We start from the raw sequence: 22,537 nt of genomic DNA, 5'->3' as shown, positions 1-22,537 counted from the left end.
GTGACAGTATGGGTCTTATTAAGGGGCTCCCCTGTTCAATCACTCTACACGAAGCGGTCAAAGAAGGAAGATGTTTTGTCTCCAGCGCAAGTGGTCTCAATTTGTTCGGTGCTGAATGGATCGAGCTATTTGGTCTCTGGGACGTACCGTTCAACGCGGTGTGTCGTCAGATTTCTACAAAATGCTACCCTCAAGCTGCTCAGCTAGTCGATGGTCTTCAAAAGAAATTCGTCAACGTTTTCAGCGACCAACTGGGACTTTGTTCAAAGAAGAAGGTTTCCTTAACAGTCAAGCCCAATGCCAAGCCAGTATTCCGACAGAAACGTCCGGTTCCATATGCATCAACCGCCAAGATTGAAGAAGAGCTCGAGCGACTTCAAAATCTGGGCATCATCACACCGGTTTCGTATGCAGAATGGGCCGCTCCAATTGTAGCTGTGCGCAAACCCAACGGCAAAGTGAGGATTTGTGCAGACTATTCTACAGGCTTAAATGAAGCACTCATCCCGAACCAACATCCACTTCCGCTTCCACAAGACATTTTCGCAAAGTTGGCCGGCAAAAAGTATTTTTCACAAATCGATTTGTCGGACGCTTACAAGTCGAGGTCTGCGAATTTTCCAAAAAGCTGTTGACAATAAACACTCACAAGGGTCTGTTCCAGTTAAACCGACTTTCTCCGGGGGTAAAAACTGCACCTGGAGAATTTCAACATATTGTCGACAACATGATCGCTGATTTGGAGGACACCAGCGGATATCTCGACGACATCATCGTGGCAAATGACACTTTGGAGGGCCACATTTCCGAAATCGAGCGGTTGCTAGGTCGCATCGAAGAGTATGGTTTCCATCTGAAAATCGAGAAAAGTACTTTCTTTATGCAACAAATAAAGTACCTTGGTTTCATAATAGACGCTGCAGGAATCCGTCCTGATCCATCGAAGGTCAAAGCTATCATCGACAGGCCAGACCCAAAGATGTTTCAACTTTACGTTCGTTTCTTGGAGCAATCAACTATTACGGGAAATTCGCCAGGTCCATGCACGATTTACGTCACCCGTTTGATGCCCTGCTCAAGAAAGAAGTCAAGTGGAACTGGTCGGAAGATTGTCAAAAGTCGTTTGACAAATTCAAGAAACTGTTGCAATCTGACTTACTTCTGACCCACTACAATCCCAAACTGGAGATGATTGTAGCATCTGACGCGTCGCAGTATGGAATTGGTGCTGTTCTACTGCACCGTTTCCCCGATGGTTCCATCAAGGCAGTTTGTCACGTTTCTCGAACACTCACAAGCGCTGAGAAAAACTACTCCCAAGGCGAAAAGGAAGTATTGGCCCTCATTTTTGCCTGCACAAAGTTCCACTGTACAATTTTTGGCCGGCATTTTACCCTCCACACCGATCAGAAGCCTCTTCTAGGTATTTTTGGATCCAAGAAAGATGTGCCGGTCCACACAGCAAGCAGACTACAACGGTGGGCACTCGTTCTTTTACAATACAATTTCAAGATCGAGTTCAAATCAACTGAAAGCTTCGGGCATGCAGACGTCTTATCAAGATTAATTGGACAACACTCCAAGCCAGATGAAGACTACGTGATCGCTAGCATGCAACTTGAAGCCGACATACGCAGTTTACAAGCCGAATCTGTAGCAGCATTACCAGTCGATCACCAGATAATTTTGCACGAGACCAAACAGGACAGAACCCTCCAAAAGGTGCTCCAGTTTCTCCGTAGCAATTGGCCATCATCCACATCCAACGCTGATTTGCTGCAATTTTTCAAAAGGAAGGACTCATTTTGCGAAATCGACGAATGTGTCATGTTTCTGGACCGAATCGTGATTCCAGCAACATTACGTGAAGCAGTTCTAAGGCAACTTCACGTGGGTCACCCAGGAATGAAGCGGATGAAATCGATTGCGAGAAGCTACGTCTATTGGCCTAACATCGATTGCGACATAGAAGATTTTGTTCGGAAATGTTTCAGTTGTGCCATAGCAGCAAAAGCTCCGGTGAAATCAACGCTCTCTTCCTGGCCAATTCCGACGGAACCATGGACTCGGTTACATTTGGATTACGCTGGTCCTGTTCGAGGTAAATTCTATCAGGTTACTATAGACGCTTGTTCCAAATGGCCAGAAATTTTTGCAACCAACAACACAACCGCCTCAACAACGGTAGCGAAAGTTCGTGAATGTATTTCCCGTTTCGGTTGTCCACATTCTATCGTCACTGACAACGGTACCCAGTTCACATCCGAACTTTTCGCTAAGATGTGTCAAGAATATGGAATCGAGCACGTCAGAACTCCAGCTTTTCATCCTCAGTCCAATGGTCAAGCAGAGCGTTTCATCGACACACTCAAACGAGCTCTCCTCAAGATGAGGGAGAAAAATCCAGATGAAGCGTTGCTGACTTTCCTCGAAACCTTCAGGTACACTCCGAACGCATCACTTCCACAGAACAAATCTCCTGCTGAAGCTCTCCTGGGTCGGAAAATTCGCACCAAATTCGATTTGATGAAGCGTTCCAGACCTCAACCAGAAGCACGGTTCCAAGCAACGGTTGTTCCAGCCGAACGAGAAAGTGTTTGCTTTGATTCACATCCGAAATCAGCAACACTGGGCCCAAGGTATCGTCATCGAGCGAAAAGGTCAAGTCGTCTATACCGTTCATCTGGATGATCCCAAACGCAAAGGATTGATAAGATCGCATGTCAATCAATTGCGTATTAGAGCAGCATCAGACATGACGTCAACCGAGCAGCAAATTCCCCTTCAAGTTTTGCTAGAAGAATTTAAGATTCCGTAATCTAGTAGTGAAGCTGAAGACATTGGTCAACCCGCTGATTCCGAAGCAGACGTACAACAAGATCAACTGCAGACATTGCCAGAAATCATCGATGAAGCTGGTCCATCTCATCCACGAATTCCTGAAGAGGTTCGAATTACAAGGAAACGAGCTGCGAAAATAACGCCACCCCGAAAGCGCCGCCATTTGCCATCCTATTTCCAGTACTACGAACTTTTCTAAGGGGGAGATGTTAGAGATCAAGCAATCCAAGATGAGTTTGTGGAAATCTAGGCAATCCATGGTTTTCACTTCTAACAATGTCATTAGAAAATAAATTCATTCTTAGTTAAGCTATTGAAAAGAACAGTCTTTCATTTACAAGACACAATACAAACACCTGGAATTTCCTGGCCTGTCGTACCGGCAGCTGGAAAAAAAGTTGAACACTTATCATTCCACCGTCTCCAGAGTGTTGAAGCGGTTTCCGGAGCGGATGACGTTGGACCATTGCAAAGGAGCTGGAAGAAAACCGGGACCGGAGAACAAAAAGACGGAAGGAAAGGTGAAGCGGATGATTAAAGTAAATCCCAACGTCTCAAGCCGTGATATGGCTAAAAAGATCGTCATGTTGCTGAGCTACGTCTAGAATGCAAAGAAGAGAGCTGGACTACATACATACAAGGTACCAAGCCATAGGGTAGTGAGCCTTTTGTGGCAGAGGGCACAGTAAATGGCGAGATCTACAAATCTGAGTGCCCCCAGAAGCGCCTTTTGCCTTTCTTGCAGCAGCACGACGAAGCTCCGCTATTTTGGCAAGATTTGGCATCATGCCGCTATTATAAAAGTGTTCTGGAGTAGTAAAGGGTGATACGGTCAAAATTTGGTCAAGGGAAAACGCGTGTAAATCGGTGAAATCGTTTATTGAAAAAATCAAATTAAATTTCATTTTCAAGTTTAATTAGTATAAAATTCAGAAAAAAATATTCAGTTAGGCTTCCGCTTTTCCATATCCGAATTGCCGGGCCTTACGCTTAACCCCTGCCATCAGATTTTGTACAGCCACCTTGTCCACCTTCTTCGCCGCAGAAAGCCAGTATGCCTTGAACTGCTGCTCGTCCTTAGCAGTTTTTTTTTTTGGTCTTCTTTAGGTTCCGCTTGACAATAGCCCAGTATTTCTCAATTGGGCGGAGCTCTGGCGTGCTGGGAGGGTTCTTGTCCTTGGGAACCACCTGCACGTTGTTGGCGGCGTACCACTCCATGGCCTTTTTACCGTAATGGCAAGATGCCAAATCCGGCCAAAACAGTACGGAACAACCGTGTTTCTTCAACCCTCTTTCACGTAAATTTCTTGGTTGACAGTCCCGGAAGCTATGAGAATGCTGCTTTTCAAGCCACAGGTACAGATGGCTTGCCAAACCAGATATTTCTTCGCGAACTTTGACAGTTTCATGTGCTTGAAAATATCCGCTACTCCTCCTGTCCCGGCAGCTGCTTGTAGTCGGCTTTGACGTAGGTTTCGTCGTCCATTACCACGCAGTCGAACTTCGTCAGCATCGTCGTGTACAGCCTCCGGGATCGTGCTTTGGCCGTCGTATTTTGTTTATCATCGCGATTTGGAGTCACTACCTTCTTGTAAGTCGATAGTCCGGCTCGTTTTTTGCCTCGATGCACGGTTGTAGACGATACACCCAGCTTATTTGCGGCATCTCGGAGAGAGAGGTTAGGATTTCGTTTGAAACTACCGGCAACTCTCTTTGTCGTCTCAGCGGCTACCGGTTTTCGATTTCCCCCCCGATCCAGACTTCCTGGTTGTCGACAAACGTTCCCCAAACACTTTAATTACATTTGTAACGGTTGATTTGGCAACTTTAAGCGATTTTGCCAGCTTTGCGTGCGAGTAGCTCGGATTTTCGCGATGCGCGAGCAAAATTTTGATACGCTGCTCTTCTTCCTTGGACGGCATTTCGACAACTGAAGAGTGAATTCCAAAATCAAAATAGGAGCAACATTCTACACACACACCTTCAAAATGAGGGGTGTTCAGGTTTTTTAAATGCAAAATTGAAAGAAATACGTCAAGTTGATATTGACCAAATTTTTACCGTATCACCCTTTATGACGGTCCAATAAAACTCCACGATCCTTCTACCTGTTTAACACGTTGCATTGACTCACCCAGTATGCTGTATTCATATATAAATGGAAGTTTCCTCCGACGGAATGTAATAACACACCAACCAAAAACCAGTAAATTATAAGCACATCAGTTCACAACCATGTCCAGGAACCCTTGGAACTCGTAACAATCAGCTTAACTATCTATGACTAAAAATATTTTTAGGTCGTCCGTATACAGGAGAACTCCACAGCCAATAAGAAGCAAATTAATGTCATTACAGAACATTGTAAACAACAGAGGGCCCAAATTGCTGCCTTGTGGAACCCCAGAATTTGGAATGAAATCAGGAGATTCTGCAGAACCAATTCTAACAACTTCCTTAGATATTAGGTACAGAGGTGCCAGGTGTCCTGATTTGTCCTGATTTTCGAGAGAACGTCCTGCCTGATTTTTAAAAAACCCTCGAGTTGTTCTGATTATTGAAAATGTGTCCCTAAAATGTCCTGATTTGTCCTGATTTTAATAAAAACCTCGCAAATATGATCGAATTTGTAGTTAAACTATGAGAAAATCGAATAAATCGGTTATAAAATAGTTAATCCCATTTAACAGATAGTAATTTTCGGTTCAGATGATATTTGAATGGTGTTTTACGATATGAACTACCGGCCAGCCAACAAGCTGCGTATTGTTGTTGCATAAATCAAGGCGTTTACAGCACATGTATTACGCCTTTATTTATGAAATCTAAGCAGAAATCCTTATAATTTTCATAAAACAACAGATGTCCTGAAAAATCCTGACTTTTAACTTCGCGTTGTCCTGATTTTTGACGAAACCACATGGCACCCCTGATCAGGCACAAGATCTGGCGATCCCATCTTTTTTCTTTAGGCGATTCATAGTGTAACCAAAACACACGTTGGGTCTTTGAGTGTTAAGCCAACGGGAAAGTAGCAAATTCTCTGTACTCATGAGAAGGTTTTTTTAATAACAATGCAATTAAAAAAAATCATTTTCCTAATATCAATGCACTTGGCACCCCTGAACACCCAAAAAAAATCAAAACACGAACATCTGTGTATCGCTTTTCCACAGGCAAATTTGTCGATATTAGAACCGGAAAATCGCGTTTATCGTGCGCCCTTCTCAAAAATCGATTCTGTTCTCCCATGGTTTGAGGTTAGGGCTGAGGCCTTCCACTAAGGTGGTGTTCGTGTAGAACTGTCAATATAGGCTTATTCAACGAATTAGTTTTTATTAATTAAAGAAGAAGCCAAATTTATGTTTTGATTTATTATTTGTATCAAATGTAAAAATCATACAGTTACGAACGCGTTGAATCATCCATTTCAAGATAAGCAGCAAGTGCTTGTTGAAGGAGTTAGGATTTGAAAATTTCGACTATCAGGGCGTAAGCGTGTGGAATGTGTCATACGTGAAAAAATATAACAATTCTGCTGAACGTAGAAGATAAAAGTATTAACGCAGGCATGTCAAACTCGTTTAGATGTGCGGGCCGCATTAAAAAACTTCTATGACGTAGAGGGTGTTACAATTGATTTTTAGAGCTTTTATTATGGTGTGATTTGAGCAAAAATACAACTAAAAAACCCAATCCTAATCAAAAATAAACCAACTTGTTCGACCAGATTTGGCCCACTGTTTCGAACTTATTTTGAAAAAACCCGACAGCCCATAGTTCCCGAAAAACGGAAAAAAAAACGTGTTCTGTCATCGGATATATTCCCGGACATCGGTCTAAGCGCGACAAAACGAAGTTCGGGAGAGGTGTGGCTGATTTCCCGCGAAAAGCCCCGAGCGAAGCAAAAATTTCCCGGTCCCCGGTTTGAATCAACGTGTCTGCTCGAGCTAAGCCGATTTGCGATCATGGGTGGCAATACCAAACAGGAAATTGTGCAACGACCGGAGAGCACCGAGCAAAATCGTACCGACCAGGACGGCATCGTCGATCCGGAATGCCTCATCAAGCATCCGCTGCAATTCCAGTGGACGCTCTGGTATCCGGAACCGGATAAGAACAAGTCGTGGGGAGACAACCTGAACGAGGTGGCCACCGTCGGAGCCGTTGAGGACTTCTGGAGATTATACAACCAGTTCAAGAGCCCGTCGGACCTGAAGACCGAGTGCGATTGTTCGCTGTTCGAGCAGGGCATCCGCCCCATGTGGGACGACGAGAAGAATTTCCGCGGCGGCCGGTGGGTGATCAACGTGCCCCGGCAGCAGCACCACGAATTGGACAAATATTGGCTGGATACGATATTGTGTCGGATTGGCGAGGTTTTCGATAATCCTGAAGAAATTTGCGGTGCCGTCGGGAACATTCGCCAGAAGATGGATAAAATTGCGATTTGAACCTCCACCGTCATGAACCGGGACGCGCCGATGCAGGAGAAAGCTGTAAGTCGTTTTTTTTCCACGTCCGAACAATAATTGTAATGAAGGAGATTGGGTGGGTGAATTAAAAAAAAATTGTGTTCTCGTTTTTTCATTTGTGGCGACGACCATAAGAAACCTCCTGTTACAAGGGCCGCAGCCAAAGTCAATTAAATCGGTACATTCAGCTTTAGTTTTTTTGCAGTAATATTTTACATAAAAATCAGTGGTGTTTTTTTTTGTGACAATTTGAGACGAGGCTACGCGGGCCGCATGTGGCCCGCGAACCTCCAGTTTGACATGCCTGTATTAACGCAAAGTGGTACCTGCTCATTATTGTTGATGGCGATTAAACCAGTTGGAAAATTTAAGAAAAAATCATAAATCACACTGCATATCGCTCCACTAATCCTACTGATTGGTCTGCGCAGTGATTTGTAAAACCACCAATTCGGCAATCTGAAAACACTAATTGGCAATACTACTTGTTTTCGATTTAATCAGTGATTACGCATCTCCGAATGATACGAGCTGATTCCGATTCAAATCAATCTGGGAAATCTTATCACCTCATTGGGCACAAAATTGAAAGGAGTTCAAATAGCCATCAATCAATTAATTAAATCTAGTGAGTTTGATAAGATTTAAAAAAAAACAATGTTTATTAATTGATAGGATAGATGAAAACTTGATAATGACAAAATGGTGGAAAAAAAATAAATTTCAAACTCTGAAATCTGAACTTACAATTAAGTTTCATTGTCACCTCCATTGACGTTAAAAACCAACATCACATGATAATAAGCACCAAACCCCTTATCATAAACCAGTCAACTCTAGCATAAATTGCATGATCGCTTAATTCACCCTTAAAAGTTCATCTGCTAAAGGTCTCTAGTGTAAAATTGACCCCCCCGGAGCGCCTTTTAACCATCGCATCAGTTTAAATTACGGGCCAACAACATTAATTGATGCTGGTGGACCGACAGTAATGACCAATTTTAATGGCGCCATTTTGCGCCCTTCGCAATGTCATTCCATATAATCGGGCCTGGGTAAATAATAATGAGTAAGATCGCCAGTCAATCGATACAGGTATCGGTCAATTATCATTATCGATCTGACATTTGGGTGGAATAGCCACTGGCTATCGGAAAAAGGTAACGACTGAACTGAATGAGACATTATGCTAAGTACTGATAAACTTTTTAATTTCTGATTCAATTGAGTCATTGCTTATTTGAGATAAGTTAACTATTTTTTTAAATACTTTAGGAACAAAAACATAACAAAATATTTCATAATCTCAAACAAACTTGGAAAACAAACATGAAATGTTTGAAATAATTCAGTATATTGCTTCCTTGAGGCCACACTGAGCTAATAACAGGAACAAGACATGAAATAATGAGCTTCTATTAATCTAGCTTGCGCTAGTAGTATAAGCCAATTATTAAATGGAAAGGAAAATTTTGCCAGAAGCCAAAAGTTAACTATCCCATGAAATGTGGGAGGACATAGTAGTGTAAAAATAATCTGTTTTGTCATACACAGTTTTTTTCTATAACATCCTATCAGATACCCACATCTCGACTACGCCTAGGTAGGCCAACATTGGAGCTTGATTACAGGTTTGATCCATAAATGACACAATTTGCTACCGGATACCTACCCTGTATGCTGTAATTTGCCTCTGAAATTGCATTATATTTTTATCGCACTAAATCGCCCGATGCTGCATGTTTTACTAATAATTAAACATTAGACTGGTCCAGAATTTTACTAACTATGTAGCATTATTTTGTATAGTGAATATGGAATTTTGTGGAAAATGGTTAAGAGAAGGAAATCTCTTTACATCGTACAATTTAAATCAGCATAATTTTCAACCCACGGCACAATGGGAAAATTTGGCTCCGAAATCCCAAAAAAAATGAAGCCATGTTTGAAATTCAAATCTACGGAAAATATTAAAAGGTAAATTTACCGAGATAAAAAGGTAAATGCTCGTGAAATAAAAAAAGAGGAATTTTTACCTCTTCGGGGTGAAACTCACTTCAGAAATATAGGATTTCTATGCGACCCGGTAATTTTGCATGTCTTGACATCCTCTCGTTCGTTATTGCCTGAGTTAAGTGGCTTGTATGGTTAGTTCAATTAGTGCAACCGATCACATACACAATGATACACCCCTGCGAACATGAAATCGCTTTAGAAATAATAGTTCAAATCGTTAACAATGTTAATTCAAATCGCAATTCTAACCAAATAAGTACCGTCGATCGTTAAAGTAATTACTTAAATAAATAAACTTAAAAATAAGGTAAATCCAAAAAAAAGGCAAAGCTTACCTCGTTGCAAGGTGAAGTTTACTTGAATTGAGTTGAATAAAAAGGTGCAATTCACCGAGAAAAAAGGTACTTTCTACCTCTTTGAGGTAAAACTTAAAAAAACTGTGCTTAACAAGTTTGTATTCTTCACCTAGAAAAAAGGCAACTTTCTTCTAAAACCGGTTATTAAGGTGGAGCTGTTATTTCATTAAGAAACAAGTTTTGCATTCGTGCGCAAAATTTGAAAATCGAAAAAGAACGGCAAATGTAGCTTAAATTTCATTTAGTTGTGCTAGTTCTAATAAACTTTGCTTCCATTACCGATAGATTGGCTCAGTGAGCTTGAAGTTTTTTCCACACCATTCACAGCAAAATTTTTCTAAAAGTATACAGAATCTAAAACATGAATAGTCTAGTTTTTCACAAGTCTAATTCAACGAAGATGTATTTTTCAACTTCTTTTGATGTAATTTTAGACTTTTCTCAAAAAGTGAATAGAAATACATCGAATGCAACAAAAATTGCTGGCTGACGCTGTCCTTGATGATGGGAGATATTTTTTCATATTAATTTAGGAAACATATGTGAAATTAAAATTATAAAAGCGGCATATTCATTCATAGAAAACAGAAAAAATTGAATATATAGCAAAGATTTCTAATATTTACGATAACAAATTTAAAATTTACATCCCTGTGTTTTTTTACACGATGGCTTTCGTCATTTGATTTCGTGCATTGTTTTCAATCTTAGTTTATTACATTCTTAGAAAAAATACATCATGGTAGAATTTTACATCAAAATCGGTGTTCCATTTTCGTGCATCGTTATCGGTCTAAACACACACAATTTTTTCTTGCAGTGTTCCGGAACAGCCACAGACAATTAACATTATCCACCCGCTGACCGGAAGACTCAAACGGAGAAAAGAATGAATGTGCTAACCAATTTAGAAGGATTCAGGGCGACCATTGTCGCGCGGAAGGACACGGAGAAGGCAGCATGGATGTCCTACAGGAAGCAAAAGTGTATTCATCTTACAAAACGGATCTTTCAAGGAAAAAAAAAGGAAGTTGACCGAGCCGGATCGTCGAAAAGAAGAACTTTATTTCAAACATCCCCAAAACAATAAACAATCTTAAAAAAAAAATCAAATCTGGAATGAATTTGTGCCTTTGGTTTTTATTTATTACTTAATATCTGATCCCGTACGAACTTCGTTTCGCTAACAACAGTCAAAATGTGATCAGATTAGACGTTAATGTTTTTATCCAATCTCGATATTCCTAATCCTGAAAAAAATACCTTTGCTTTGAGAGTATCCTTATTGATAAGTTAAGAACCCTACTTCATAAACGACATAACAGTTTCTTTTCGAATCCCGTCATTCAATAAGCACGTTAACCAGTTTAATTTTCACGACAATTTCACAAAAACGGCGGATGGCTCAAAACATGGCCGTAGGAACGGGGGGTGTTTTGGGGGTTAAATCCCCCCCCCCCCCCCCCCCATGAGGGTCCAATAATGTCAAGCAAAATGTTCTTCTCTAAACTCGAAATTTTAAATTCATAATAAAATTTCGACCTAAGACAACCAAAACCTCAATTATACGATAGATTTTCAAAAATTTTCTCACTTGATGATAGAATCTTAAAGACTGTACTCGAAAACCGCTATCAAAAGTTATTCACATAATAAGTTATTGCATAAATTTTGGGGACAGTCCTTAGTCTCCAATATCGAATTTTCAATAAGATTACTCATTAAGATTGCCTGGATTTTGCCAGAAAGGTTTAATTTATTTGCAAATACAAAGAAAAATTGAAATTGCGTGATAACAATGATGTATTTTGCATCCAAAACAATTTTAACAAAGTTTATCCAAATAAACTGGCTGATGTGTTTCGATGAAAACAAACTACTTTTCGTGTTATTTTTTTCTTGATTTCAATTGAGGAATTCCTAAATTTGTCCGGATATTGCTCAGATTTTGAGTTGTAATCTTTGAAATCATGTGCCCGGATTTTGCAAGGTTCTTAGATAAAATAGCCCAAATTTTCCCTGCCTGGATAAGTGCGAAATTTTTTTTTTTTTTGTAGCGGCCCATCACACTCCCTCACACCAAAAGGCTCAATTGAGCCTCCTGGTAATGGACGCTACTGTTCTCTGCATGTCTGGCAGCAAAAGGTATTAAAAAGCTATACGCGAGCAAAATTTTACTCATGCTGAGAACGCAATAATAGATTGAGGGGAAATGTGACGATACTAAATAAACTAACTTACACCATGAATCTCAATCTTGTGAGCTCAGGTTTGAATAATTTCCGCTGCTTTGGTACCATTTTTTTCATAAATTTGTTGCCCGTGACCGGATTATGGAATCTGAATCCAGTTTAAAGTTCTTGATTACCAGTTGAAATATTCAAAACTCATCATTCCGGAATATTAAAAAATATTTGAAATAACAAACCATTTTTAAAATTTGGATTTGAAATTTTTATTCTTAATTTTTTTGCCGGATTGAAACTTTCAAAATTCCATAATGGTGATCCAGAAATGAAATAATAGAGTTTCGTCATATCAAATTTTCAGTCAGGATAGGAATTCATAATTAGTATTCAGGTTAAAAATGCAAAATTAAGTTCGGAATTAAAATTCAAAATTTCCAAAAAAAACAAAACAGGTTAAAACCACTGTTTTAAAATAAGATCTAAACTCATTTTCTTTATTGCGTTCCTTGAAAAATCTGAGTTTCAGTTTTTCACAGGAAATAATAATGAAATAAATTATTAATGATAATTTAATGTTGATAAAATACCTTGTACTTCATCTTGGGGTTCAAGAAATATATTTTATTTGTTTGTTGTTTTAACATCATTTATATTGAAGATGCTTAAAAAAAATTCTAAAATCTGAACGTATCGAGTTTACAAGAGTTAAAAATAAATCTGTTTTGAACCCCAAATAAGTTTCTTTTTCAAATAAAGCCTTCAAGATCCCTCATTCATTTTTTTAAATTTACAAAAAAAAACTTATCACTTTAAGGACTTATTTTCGAAAGTAATGATTTGAAATGAATAACTATTAATATATGAGAACTTAACCCGAATTATGAGATAATTTTAGTATAATTTTTTTTTCACTATTCTCGATAAATCGGCTAAGACGGTGTATGTCTTTCATGTATGCATTTTCAAGCAAAAATGTCCTAGGAAAAATTTCGTCACCAAAACCCCCCCTATGCGGTAGTTCTTTCTACGGCCCTGGCTCAAAATAATTATCCCATATCAAAATATATATTCGTTGTACAACAATCCAAAATTCAACAAATAAAATCATATTGATTTCATCACTACATCCCTGTGCCTAAATTTTCAAATCGATTCTCTGCCGACTCTTTACACAAAATTTTATACCTAAAAACGATTGTTCATCTCTTTAAATCCCTGTGGGTAAATTTTCATATTATTCGAATGCATTACAACGTAAATATAAAAAAAAACAGTGAAAAGTAAATATGGACGACCCCTTTCGCCGACCTGTGACTCAAAATTGTATACCCTAAATAAATTGCTCGTCTCTCAAAACCCTCATATGCATAGTTTCATCTCAATCCGATGCCTAATTATGACGATATCGCGTAAACAATAAACAATCAATATGTACGACCCTTTTCCAATTCGGAATCAATTGCCCGCCCCTTGAAACTTCCACGTTCAAATTTTCATTTCGATCTGATACATAATAACGACAATATCGCTAAAACAGTGAAAAGTTTATATGGACGACCCCTTTGGCTGATCCCTGATCCAAAATTTGAAACCTGACATCAATTTTCCATCCCCTAAAAACTCAATGTATAAATTTTCATCTCAATCCCATGTTTCATAGCGTCAATATCGCAAAAACACTGAACTGTTAATATGGACGCCCTTTTGACGTCCCCTTACACAAAATTTGATACCTGAAATCGGTTGCCAGTCTTAAGTAAATAAAGAAAAAGTAAAGTTAACTTTTTTGCTAGATGAATGGAATATGTTTTACCGAGAAAAATGGGTGGAAAAAACACCTCTGCTTCTCGGTAAATTTTGACTTTTTATTATTTTCCGTGCCCGTGTTTTCCGTTCGCCAGAGCTATCTCAGTGATGTGTTATTTGACCTGAATTACCCAGAAATAAGCTATTTTTCTTATATGTCTTAACAACATGAGATTTTAAGGCATTTCAATTTCATAAAATGAGCTGGAAGTTTTTTAAATAATTTTACAGGTGGGAAGAACTTCAAAAGCGATCTGTTTTGTACCCCTATCCCTGTGTAGATTTTGTCATTTTATAAAATAATTTCTTTATATCTGACTTAAATGTTGATCGATTTCAACAAAATAAACATAAAATTGAAGCTTAAAAATTCACACCACAACGCTCAATGTTTTGGATCGATCGACTAATGTATGTCAAAGATATTTTATTACTGTGTACATTTCGTTATTTATGCTGTTTATCGTAAACGCCGTAAACACAAACAATAAGTTTCAACAATAAGAAAATTCATCGTAAGTCTCAAATTAGCAGACCTGGTTTTTTAATATCATCAAAAATCGAAGATCATCAGAATCTTTCTACATCAAACAAAAAGTATTGAATGCTGATGAAACGGTAAAACATTTTTGAAGGCACTCCTAATCGTCCTCGGACAGTTCTTTAGTTCGTCCCAGAATCCATTCGTAAGGGTAGCTTGATTATGTTCACAATTTCAAGTGAGTTAAGAGGACAGCTTGAAATTGATAGGCGAGTTGAGAGGACAGCCTGAAAAAATCAATAAAACATTTTAAGCGAATTGAGAGGACAACTTAAATTTGAAAGGCGTGTTGAGAGGACAGCCTTAACAAATCGAGATTAGAGGACAACTTGTATTTGAAAGGCGAGTTGAGAGGACAGCCTAAACAAATCAATAAAAATTTCAAGCGAGTTGAGAGAACAGCTTGAAATTGAATGGCGAGTTGAAAGGACAGCCTGAACAAATCAGTAAAAATTTCAAGCAAGTTAAGAGGACAGCTTGAAATTGGAGCCGAGTTGAGAGGACAGCCTGAACAAATCGATAAACATATCAAGCGAGTTGAGAGGACAGCTTGAATTTGAAAGGCAAGTTGAGAGGACAGCATGTAGAAATCGTTAGAAATTTCAAGCGAATTAGGAGGACAGCTTGTAATTTTGGAAGGCGAGTTGAGAGGGACCCGATCTGATACATACACATTTCAGACTTTCCCTAAATCATAAATTCTACAATGCCTCATTTTTAACTTATTCTTGGGTTTGGTTGGCAATCCTGAAAAAACGTTGTTCTTGTCCCTCATAATTTCATTTTCTTGAGTAGTGCGTTGAAAAGTATTAAATTTTCAGAGACGCCGTTTTTTTTTTAAATCGATCTTAAAAAGACACCGTAAACTGTTAACAACTAGGCAAATCAAAAGCAAACAAGAAAAAGGCACTCCTTTGCCACTGAGAAAGATCAAATAAGGATCAAAATATTGGAATATAAAACAGTCATTTTTCTTCAAAAACTTCGTGACTGATAGCTATTAAAACCCAAAAAGGCCTCATTTCTAGAATTAAGTTTTAAAATATTCTAAATTAGAATTCGGAATCAAGACTCACAGTTTTTTTTTCTATTCAGTGCATTTCTATCCAAGATAAGAAATCAGAAATTGAATAAAAGATTATTACATATTGTAATTTGAATTTGTGAAAAAGATAAGTTTTGAATTTTTTATATTCAACTTCATTCGAAGCTGGACTTATGGACTTTTTGCTGAAATTCTAATTAAAAAGTTATTCATTTGAAGTTAAAATTTTCGAGAGAACGTCCATGAAATCTTAAAAAGTAAACCTTTTCAAATAATTCCGCGGCAAACGGTAGAAAATAAAAAAAAATATTCACCTGCTTCAAATATTCACTCATTTTGAATGGTAAAACATAATTGTTGAAAAAAAATCGAGACATTAATCAAGGAAAAATAAATCGAACATGTTCCGCTTTTTTCTCAAGCTAAAGTTAATCCGGTTTTAAATTCATGCATGTTTTCAGAAGTAAATAAATAAACCTAACCACTAAACTAAATCAATTGCTTTAATCCGAGTATTGAATAAATAATGCTAGTTGACATTTATATAACATAGTTTTTTTTTCAATTTCTGCATTTCCAATGGTGTTCAGCTATTTTGGTTTTATAAGAATTTTTTTCATATATTTCATCATCAAAATTTCCTTTTCTATGGGGAACTCAAATATCCCACTTTTTAGGCTGTGTCTGGTTTTTTTGTTCTTCACTTGTCCCATTTTTTATAAAAAAATATCTGACAAAACTAAGCTTTGTCACAGTTTAGGTACACATCTGAGACCTCTGAAGGAAATTGTGTGATAATTTTGATTTTGAAAGGTCTTTGCGATGGAGAAGAAATAATTCCGTTTCAGTTTTATCAAAAAAAAATTAAATTCTTAATTTTTCAAGAAATTTACAAAAGATAGAATAGTAGAACACCGGTAACGATAAAGTTAATTACTTTCACACGGATTTTTGGAAAAAAATGTAGCCAACCACTAGGAAGATCAAGCATCATTGGTAGGTATTAAAAACCGGAATTGAACCTTTCTAACGACGCACTTTCGGCCACGCAGACTTTGGCAATTAATTAAGGTCTCAAGAAGGCGCCACCTGAACGAAGGATTAGGCTAAGCCCGCGGCAAAACCAGCTAGCGCTAGCGCCCCATTCATTCAGCTCCAATCTCGTCCATTCATGGATGCTGGGTAGTCGCTTGCTCACATAAGGTAAGTCCTAAATACGAGAACATAAATCAGTCTGCGTAAAACACTTAGTAGCATGGGTGCATTCGCGAACTTCTAAGAAGTCTGGCTGGCAACCAGCCGGCTAATATGTTAGGTTAGGTTCAGGAACAGGTTAGGTAAAGTGGAGCTAATCGACTGGCCGGAGGGTTGTTCGACTTGTCGCCTTCGGTGACTGGAGAACGATCTTTGAGCTATTACTGGATTTGCTGCTGACGAAGTGTTAAGTGTAGGATAGAGACCAGGGGGATAAATTCGTCACGGATTCCAACACGTGTCGTCGGTTTGTTGCGGATCTTATTAATGAGATCACACGATAACTGATGGGGGTCTTGATAGAGTGACCGGCCCTAGATCCTAATTTGGCAATTGCTAATAACGTTCGTATTTTTTTTTCTATTGCAATTCAAAGGAAGTCAGAAGTTTCCGACACGTCAAGTTTGACAAAATCTTGTCTCGTTTGTCATCACCTAACAACTGCAGATAGAAGATCGTGTTTGGGCATCGGAATGCTTATTAAGTAGATCATATCTCTCACGATCTTTGAGAAGGTCGTATAAGTTCACGATAATTAGTCATTTTATGGTTCATAATTATGAAACACGCTGTAGGTAACGAAACTTCTAGAATCAGTAACAGGAAATATATCAAAACAAAATCAGCAACACAGGCATCGAACGATAAATGAGTGAGTAGAACGTGTTTTGACACCTGAAAAACACCTCTAGTTAATAAATTTATGATTTATGGAAAATAAAAACAAAATCACTGCTTCACGTGTCAGGACTTATCGAAAACACTCGCGGTGATTTTTCGCGGAGTGTTATCGATTCTAAATAAATCAAAAACGTGGACAAGCTTTGCGAGATCAACCCGAATTGCCGAATCAGTGAACTCAGGCTGACGTGCTGCCCAGATCGATTGTAAACCTTTAAATTTATTACCTTCCAATTCTATTGGTCAATATCGATAGCACTTGAAGCAATTCACGTTTACTGACGTCAATTTGTTATCTTTGTCACCAATTAACAGCTGATAACTGCATCGGAGAGATTGTTTAGTAGATTGTTGATTAGTTGTTCGGTGTAAATATTTACTAAAATCCGGAATTTTAATTTTGTTGAACAGCTGAAAAAATTAGTATGTACTCTGAGCAAAAATTATTATTCAGTACAAGGTTTTTGGGGTGTTTTCTTTCAGGAGAAACAACTCTTCAGTAATTCACTAAAAGAAGGATAACTAAAAGCTGTAAATGTCGGTTTATCAATTTTTCCATAACATAAAAGTAGTTGCTCATCTTACTTTTAGTCTCTTTGTTTAGTCCGAAAAATACACATAAAACTGCTTTCTCCCAGCTACACCTGAATCCTACATTAAAAATTTTCTTTTTAACTTCAATTGTTTTTCAGATTATTTCTACAGCATACGGTAAGTTTGTACAACTTTTATTAATTCTTTGTAAGTTTCAGGTCTTGATTTTTAGACTTCTGGTAACCCCTTTCTATGGTAAGTAATGTGTGGTAAGTATTTGTCAACAAACTCAATTTATTTTTTGCTGACAGATTGCCGAAATTTTCCCAAACTGATCTTTTCCACTTTATGACCAACAATATCGGCAATTCCCTTTCAAACTCTCTTAATTCTTCCGTACTTTCTCAACATCAACTTTCCGCTTTCATCAATTCAAGATGTCAGCGTTCATGTGACGTTTCGATCCTACACGCTCAGACGCATGCACCCATTTTATTTTACACGCTGCTAACCCTGTTTGCGAAACTGGGTAAACTTAGAGAGTTACCCACTTTTAGGAAACTTGCAGAACACAAGGTAGGGTAAATGTACCCGACCTTGGCACCTAAGGCACGGTTTACCCTTTTTTTCAAGATACCAACCTTCCTGTTGAGTGCATCATAGAACATCCTTTGAAGAATTGACTTGCTAACTTGCTTAGAGTTCAACAAAAATATGTTTCCTCTATGGAACTTTCATTAATGCGAGCAAAATGCATGTAAAGTACTCACTGCGATGCTCCAATTACTTGGCCGCCGTACCAATTGTTTGCCGTTTCGATGATCCGATTCTTGGCCACCAGCAAAGTGCAATAGATCTTTACCAACAATGCTCAATTGACAGTTAACAGAATCGTTGGCTATTCTGAATATAAGGCCACTGACAGAATGACGTCAGCTGAGCGTAAAGTTCTATGCGACGGTGGAACACCGGGCTTCACTCATACAACATAAAGGCTTTTGAAAACATTGATGAAATTTGGTTGGAAGGGAAGCACAAAATAAGCTTTCATTTCAAGAAGTCGGAAGTCCAGAATTTCCGCATTTTTTTTTAATTTTAAAACTTTAAACTTTTTAGTCATTTAAATGAAGTGATGATTATAAACACCTCAGGTTGTTTCAGAATATTTGTGTATGAACAAGAATCATTGGTTTATGAATGACAACCAAACCTTCATCAGAGGGACCGATTCAGAAACAAATTATGTCCGCGAGTGGTTTGAACCCTTCAAAAAATTTCTCCAATATGTATACAGTAAGTTACTTATGAAGGACTGATAAAATCTGAATAAAGCCAATTAATCTAGGAAAAGTATTTCAGATTGCATGGGCTTATCTAGACTAGTCCAGGTTTTCAACGTAGAGTTTAAAAAAAAAGTTGGTGTGGTCCAGCTACCAGAATATTGAGGTGAAATATCCGTATCTGGCGCCGATTGATTCACATTTCTCATTCCACATTCCTTTTTTTAAAAAGATTTTACAGTTCATCATATTTGCGAAGTTTTTTGAGACAATTTCATCAAAATAAAAATCAAATACGACTTGAACAGGAGTAATAAAGTCTGCTTCATTTAATATTGGAACAAATAATTTTGCTCATTGTGGCGCTCCTAGTGGACGGATTTGGAAACTTTTTTCACCCACGTGTCGGGAAATTCATTACCTTTCACCATGTATTTATGTCATAACACCAAACGATAGCATTTTGTAAACAACCGCCATGGAAGCCGAACGGAGAGATCAAATTGTGCACAGTTTTCTTACGAGTACGAGTACGAGAATTTCTTCGAAACAGCAATGAATAATTTTTTTAATTTTTTTTTATGAAAGAGTAAAGAAAATGCTACATTTGTATGAAAAACAAATTATGAATTCGTTAATAAATGACTGAACTACACGCAATTGTTTGTGTTCCAATATTAAATGAAGCAGACTTTACATCCGTCGAACTTGGTCAGCACTTGGTCGTACAGCTTTCGAGCACGGATTCTGGCCACATTGTTCTGCTTCAGCGTCCGATTTGGCTGTTTGCTGGCTCGGAATGACCTTATTCCTTCCCGGAGACGAATTCGTCGCACCGTACTGTGAGCGGCCTGGAACTTATTGGCCAAATCGCGGTCTGAAAGATTGGGATTCCTCTTGACGGCCTTGATGACTTTCCCACGCAGTTTCCGGTCGACAGTTCCACACCGACGCTTCGAATGCGGCTTCCGAGCCGTCGTCAATGTTTCCTTGTACTGCTTGATAACACGCCATACGGTATTTCTGGGCATTTTAAGCTGTTTAGCTAGCTTCGATGCCGACAACAATGGATTTTCAAGAAAACTCTGCACAATTTGATCTCTCCGTTCGGCTTCCATGGCGGTTGTTTACAAAATGCTATCGTTTGGTGTTATGACATAAATACATGGTGAAAGGTAATGAATTTCTCGACACGTGGGTGAAAAAAGTTTCCAAATCCGTCCACTAGGAGTGCCACAATGAGCAAAAGAATTTGTTCCAATATTAAATGAAGCAGACTTTACTGAAAGGTTTGAGCCGTGTCAAATAAACGAGTTATTAAAAAAACGACTTGAACGCGGTTGTTGTGAAAGTGGTTTGCAACGTTGAATTGAAATATCTTATTTTGAACTTTTCTCATCGATTAAATTTTTCCAAATATTGAAAAAATTGCTTAGATTTTCTCAGTTTTTTTGAAGAATTTCCTGTCTTGAATGCTAACTGGACAAATTCAGGAATTTTAAACCTTAAGACAGATTCATTTACGACATTTCTATGGTTTTGTGCATCATGATGTGTTGTCACTTATAAATCATTGTTTAAATTATTCCTTTTGATTTTTTATGAACCATAAGTTTATAGTAAAATACTCTAGGAGACTTGCGATTGCGACACATAGGGTTATTTTCACTACTAAACAACTATCTTCATATTGTGGAGTTTGGCATCATAAAGTAAGAAATTGAAAAATTCTTTGAATGGTATTTTAAAATTTTGCCCTTTTGAATTCGTTAGCTGAGATTATAAGCCTCTAGCAAGAGCCATCTCGAATGCCCGGGGCGCTGCGCAGTGGTTTGACACGCCAAATAGATGTTAGAAAGTAAACCTTGCTAAAACATTTTTTGATTCGACTCACATCTAATATTTTAAGGAATAATTGGAAACGATATTTTCCTGAACTTCCAATTTCTGATTCCAAGAAAAAAACTAGAACAAAAATGCAAAGAATTAAATCTGAGTATATGGATTCCAAGCAATAGAAAACGATCCCAAAACTCAATTAATTATATATTTTATAAACTAAAGTCATAAATTGCCATCGATCTAACAGTTTTTGATAAGAAAAACATTTCAAGTCTAGTGAGTTGCTTAATTTCACAAAGTGCTTTTTTTATATTTCGAACCACTGTGTTCTGAAGGAGACCACGTGGTCTCTGTTCGGCAGACTGCAATGAAAATGCTGTTGGCACGCATACCAATGTACCTTCGATTCATGGTTCCCAAATAGCGATTTTTGCATTTAAAATGCTTGGATATGACTTTTATTTAGTCGAATCACTTTTGTTCTCTAACTTATTTCGAAGCTTAAGTTGATAGAAACGATCTTATAATACAACCCAATTAGTATGAAAACATTTGTGCGAAGTTTTAAATGAATTTTTAGGGAAAACATCAGCCCAAAAAAACCTCTTTAATGAACATGAATTTTTTCCAGCTTCCAACACTGGTGGTGAATTTCGATTGAAGTTGCATGTCAAGAAAAGGAACAAAATTAGTTTTAATTTTTTATTCAAAACCTAAATAAATATTCATTCTTTTGTCTTTTTAGTATTTTTTTATTTTTTGCCGAGTTTAACTGTATGCATGAGTATTTATTGCAAATTTCAAATGAATGCCCGCGTTTGAAATCGCATGTAAATTTAACAGTTGCTCTAGAAAGGTGAGTTCTTCTGATTTTCATACGGTGATTTCCAACATAATTGCCTCGGATGCAGATCGAAAAAAATTAACTACTTTAATAAAGTACAAACAATTAAAAAATTCGGCATGCACAGATTTGAAACAAATTATTCTCTTCGCAATTAAAATATATTCAAATTTTTTTAGCTCAATTTGGTCCTGAAAAATATAAAAAGGCATGTTGGCATGCCAAGATAAGGACCATGCCAAAATAGGGCTCACTTACCCTAGTGTTTGTTTATACAGAAGTCATTTCATTTTTTTAAAACTATTTATTACAATGAATTTTTTAATCTTTCTCCATCAATTAAAACGTAGATCATTCCAAGTAGATGTCCGTGTTGGAGAAACAAATTGTTTGTGAAATTGGGGTTTCATCTCCTAAATTTTCTGATGCTTTTTCAACACTTGAGAACCCGTTACTAACTTGTATTAAGTTAAAGATTTTTTGTCAAATAAGTCGAAACTAACCTAAAATTTAGGACTTATAAGAATAAGTCAAAATTTAAAAATTCACGTTGAAATAATTTTATCTAAAATCAAACACTATTCTTCGATGCACTCAATTAAAATCGTGTAATTTTGGTCAGTGGTCAAACGAATAAAAATCGCCTCAGCAGAAGTTTCGATCAGTTGTTAATGTTTCTGGTAAGAAAATTTTTAGACAGCTGTAGTAGGTTTTCTGTAACCCGATATGATTCTTCATAGTTATGATTGAATAACTATTCTTCTTAAACAGAATCTCAGTTCACTGAATAAGTCTTTGTTGCCGAAAAAATTGCTTTTTTACAAGGGAAAGTC

The 22,537-nt window shown here is 37.6% G+C and overlaps 2 protein-coding genes across 2 annotated transcripts; both read left to right on the top strand.

Moving 5' to 3' along the window:
• The first annotated feature begins 727 nt into the window (after nt 1-727).
• LOC129760393 (uncharacterized protein K02A2.6-like) lies at nt 728-3,040 on the top strand. The gene is made up of 3 exons (XM_055758043.1): nt 728-894; nt 1,038-2,639; nt 2,827-3,040. The coding sequence occupies exons 1-3, from the start codon at nt 728-730 to the stop codon at nt 3,038-3,040; spliced, it is 1,983 nt and encodes a 660-aa protein (XP_055614018.1).
• A 3,619-nt stretch (nt 3,041-6,659) lies between these two features.
• On the top strand, nt 6,660-7,402 carry LOC129739330 (eukaryotic translation initiation factor 4E-like). The gene has a single exon (XM_055730741.1). The coding sequence runs from the start codon at nt 6,810-6,812 to the stop codon at nt 7,293-7,295; it is 486 nt and encodes a 161-aa protein (XP_055586716.1). The 5' UTR covers nt 6,660-6,809; the 3' UTR covers nt 7,296-7,402.
• Nucleotides 7,403-22,537: the final 15,135 nt, after the last annotated feature.

This window comes from Uranotaenia lowii, chromosome 1 (genome assembly GCF_029784155.1).
Source record: "Uranotaenia lowii strain MFRU-FL chromosome 1, ASM2978415v1, whole genome shotgun sequence".
NCBI lineage: Eukaryota > Metazoa > Arthropoda > Insecta > Diptera > Culicidae > Uranotaenia > Uranotaenia lowii.
Note: the sequence above shows the minus strand (reverse complement) of the source record. Positions and strands in the feature narration are given on the sequence as shown.

What these genes read in the sequence shown, in the direction of transcription:
- LOC129760393 (XM_055758043.1), top strand. Translation starts at nt 728, where the DNA reads ATGATCGCTGATTTGGAGGACACCAGCGGATATCTCGACGACATCATC. An exon ending in TTCTTTATGCAACAAATAAA is followed by an intron (nt 895 to 1,037) that starts GTACCTTGGTTT and finishes GAAATTCGCCAG; the next exon opens with GTCCATGCACGATTTACGTC. An exon ending in TCAGCAACACTGGGCCCAAG is followed by an intron (nt 2,640 to 2,826) that starts GTATCGTCATCG and finishes GTAATCTAGTAG; the next exon opens with TGAAGCTGAAGACATTGGTC.
- LOC129739330 (XM_055730741.1), top strand. Translation starts at nt 6,810, where the DNA reads ATGGGTGGCAATACCAAACAGGAAATTGTGCAACGACCGGAGAGCACC.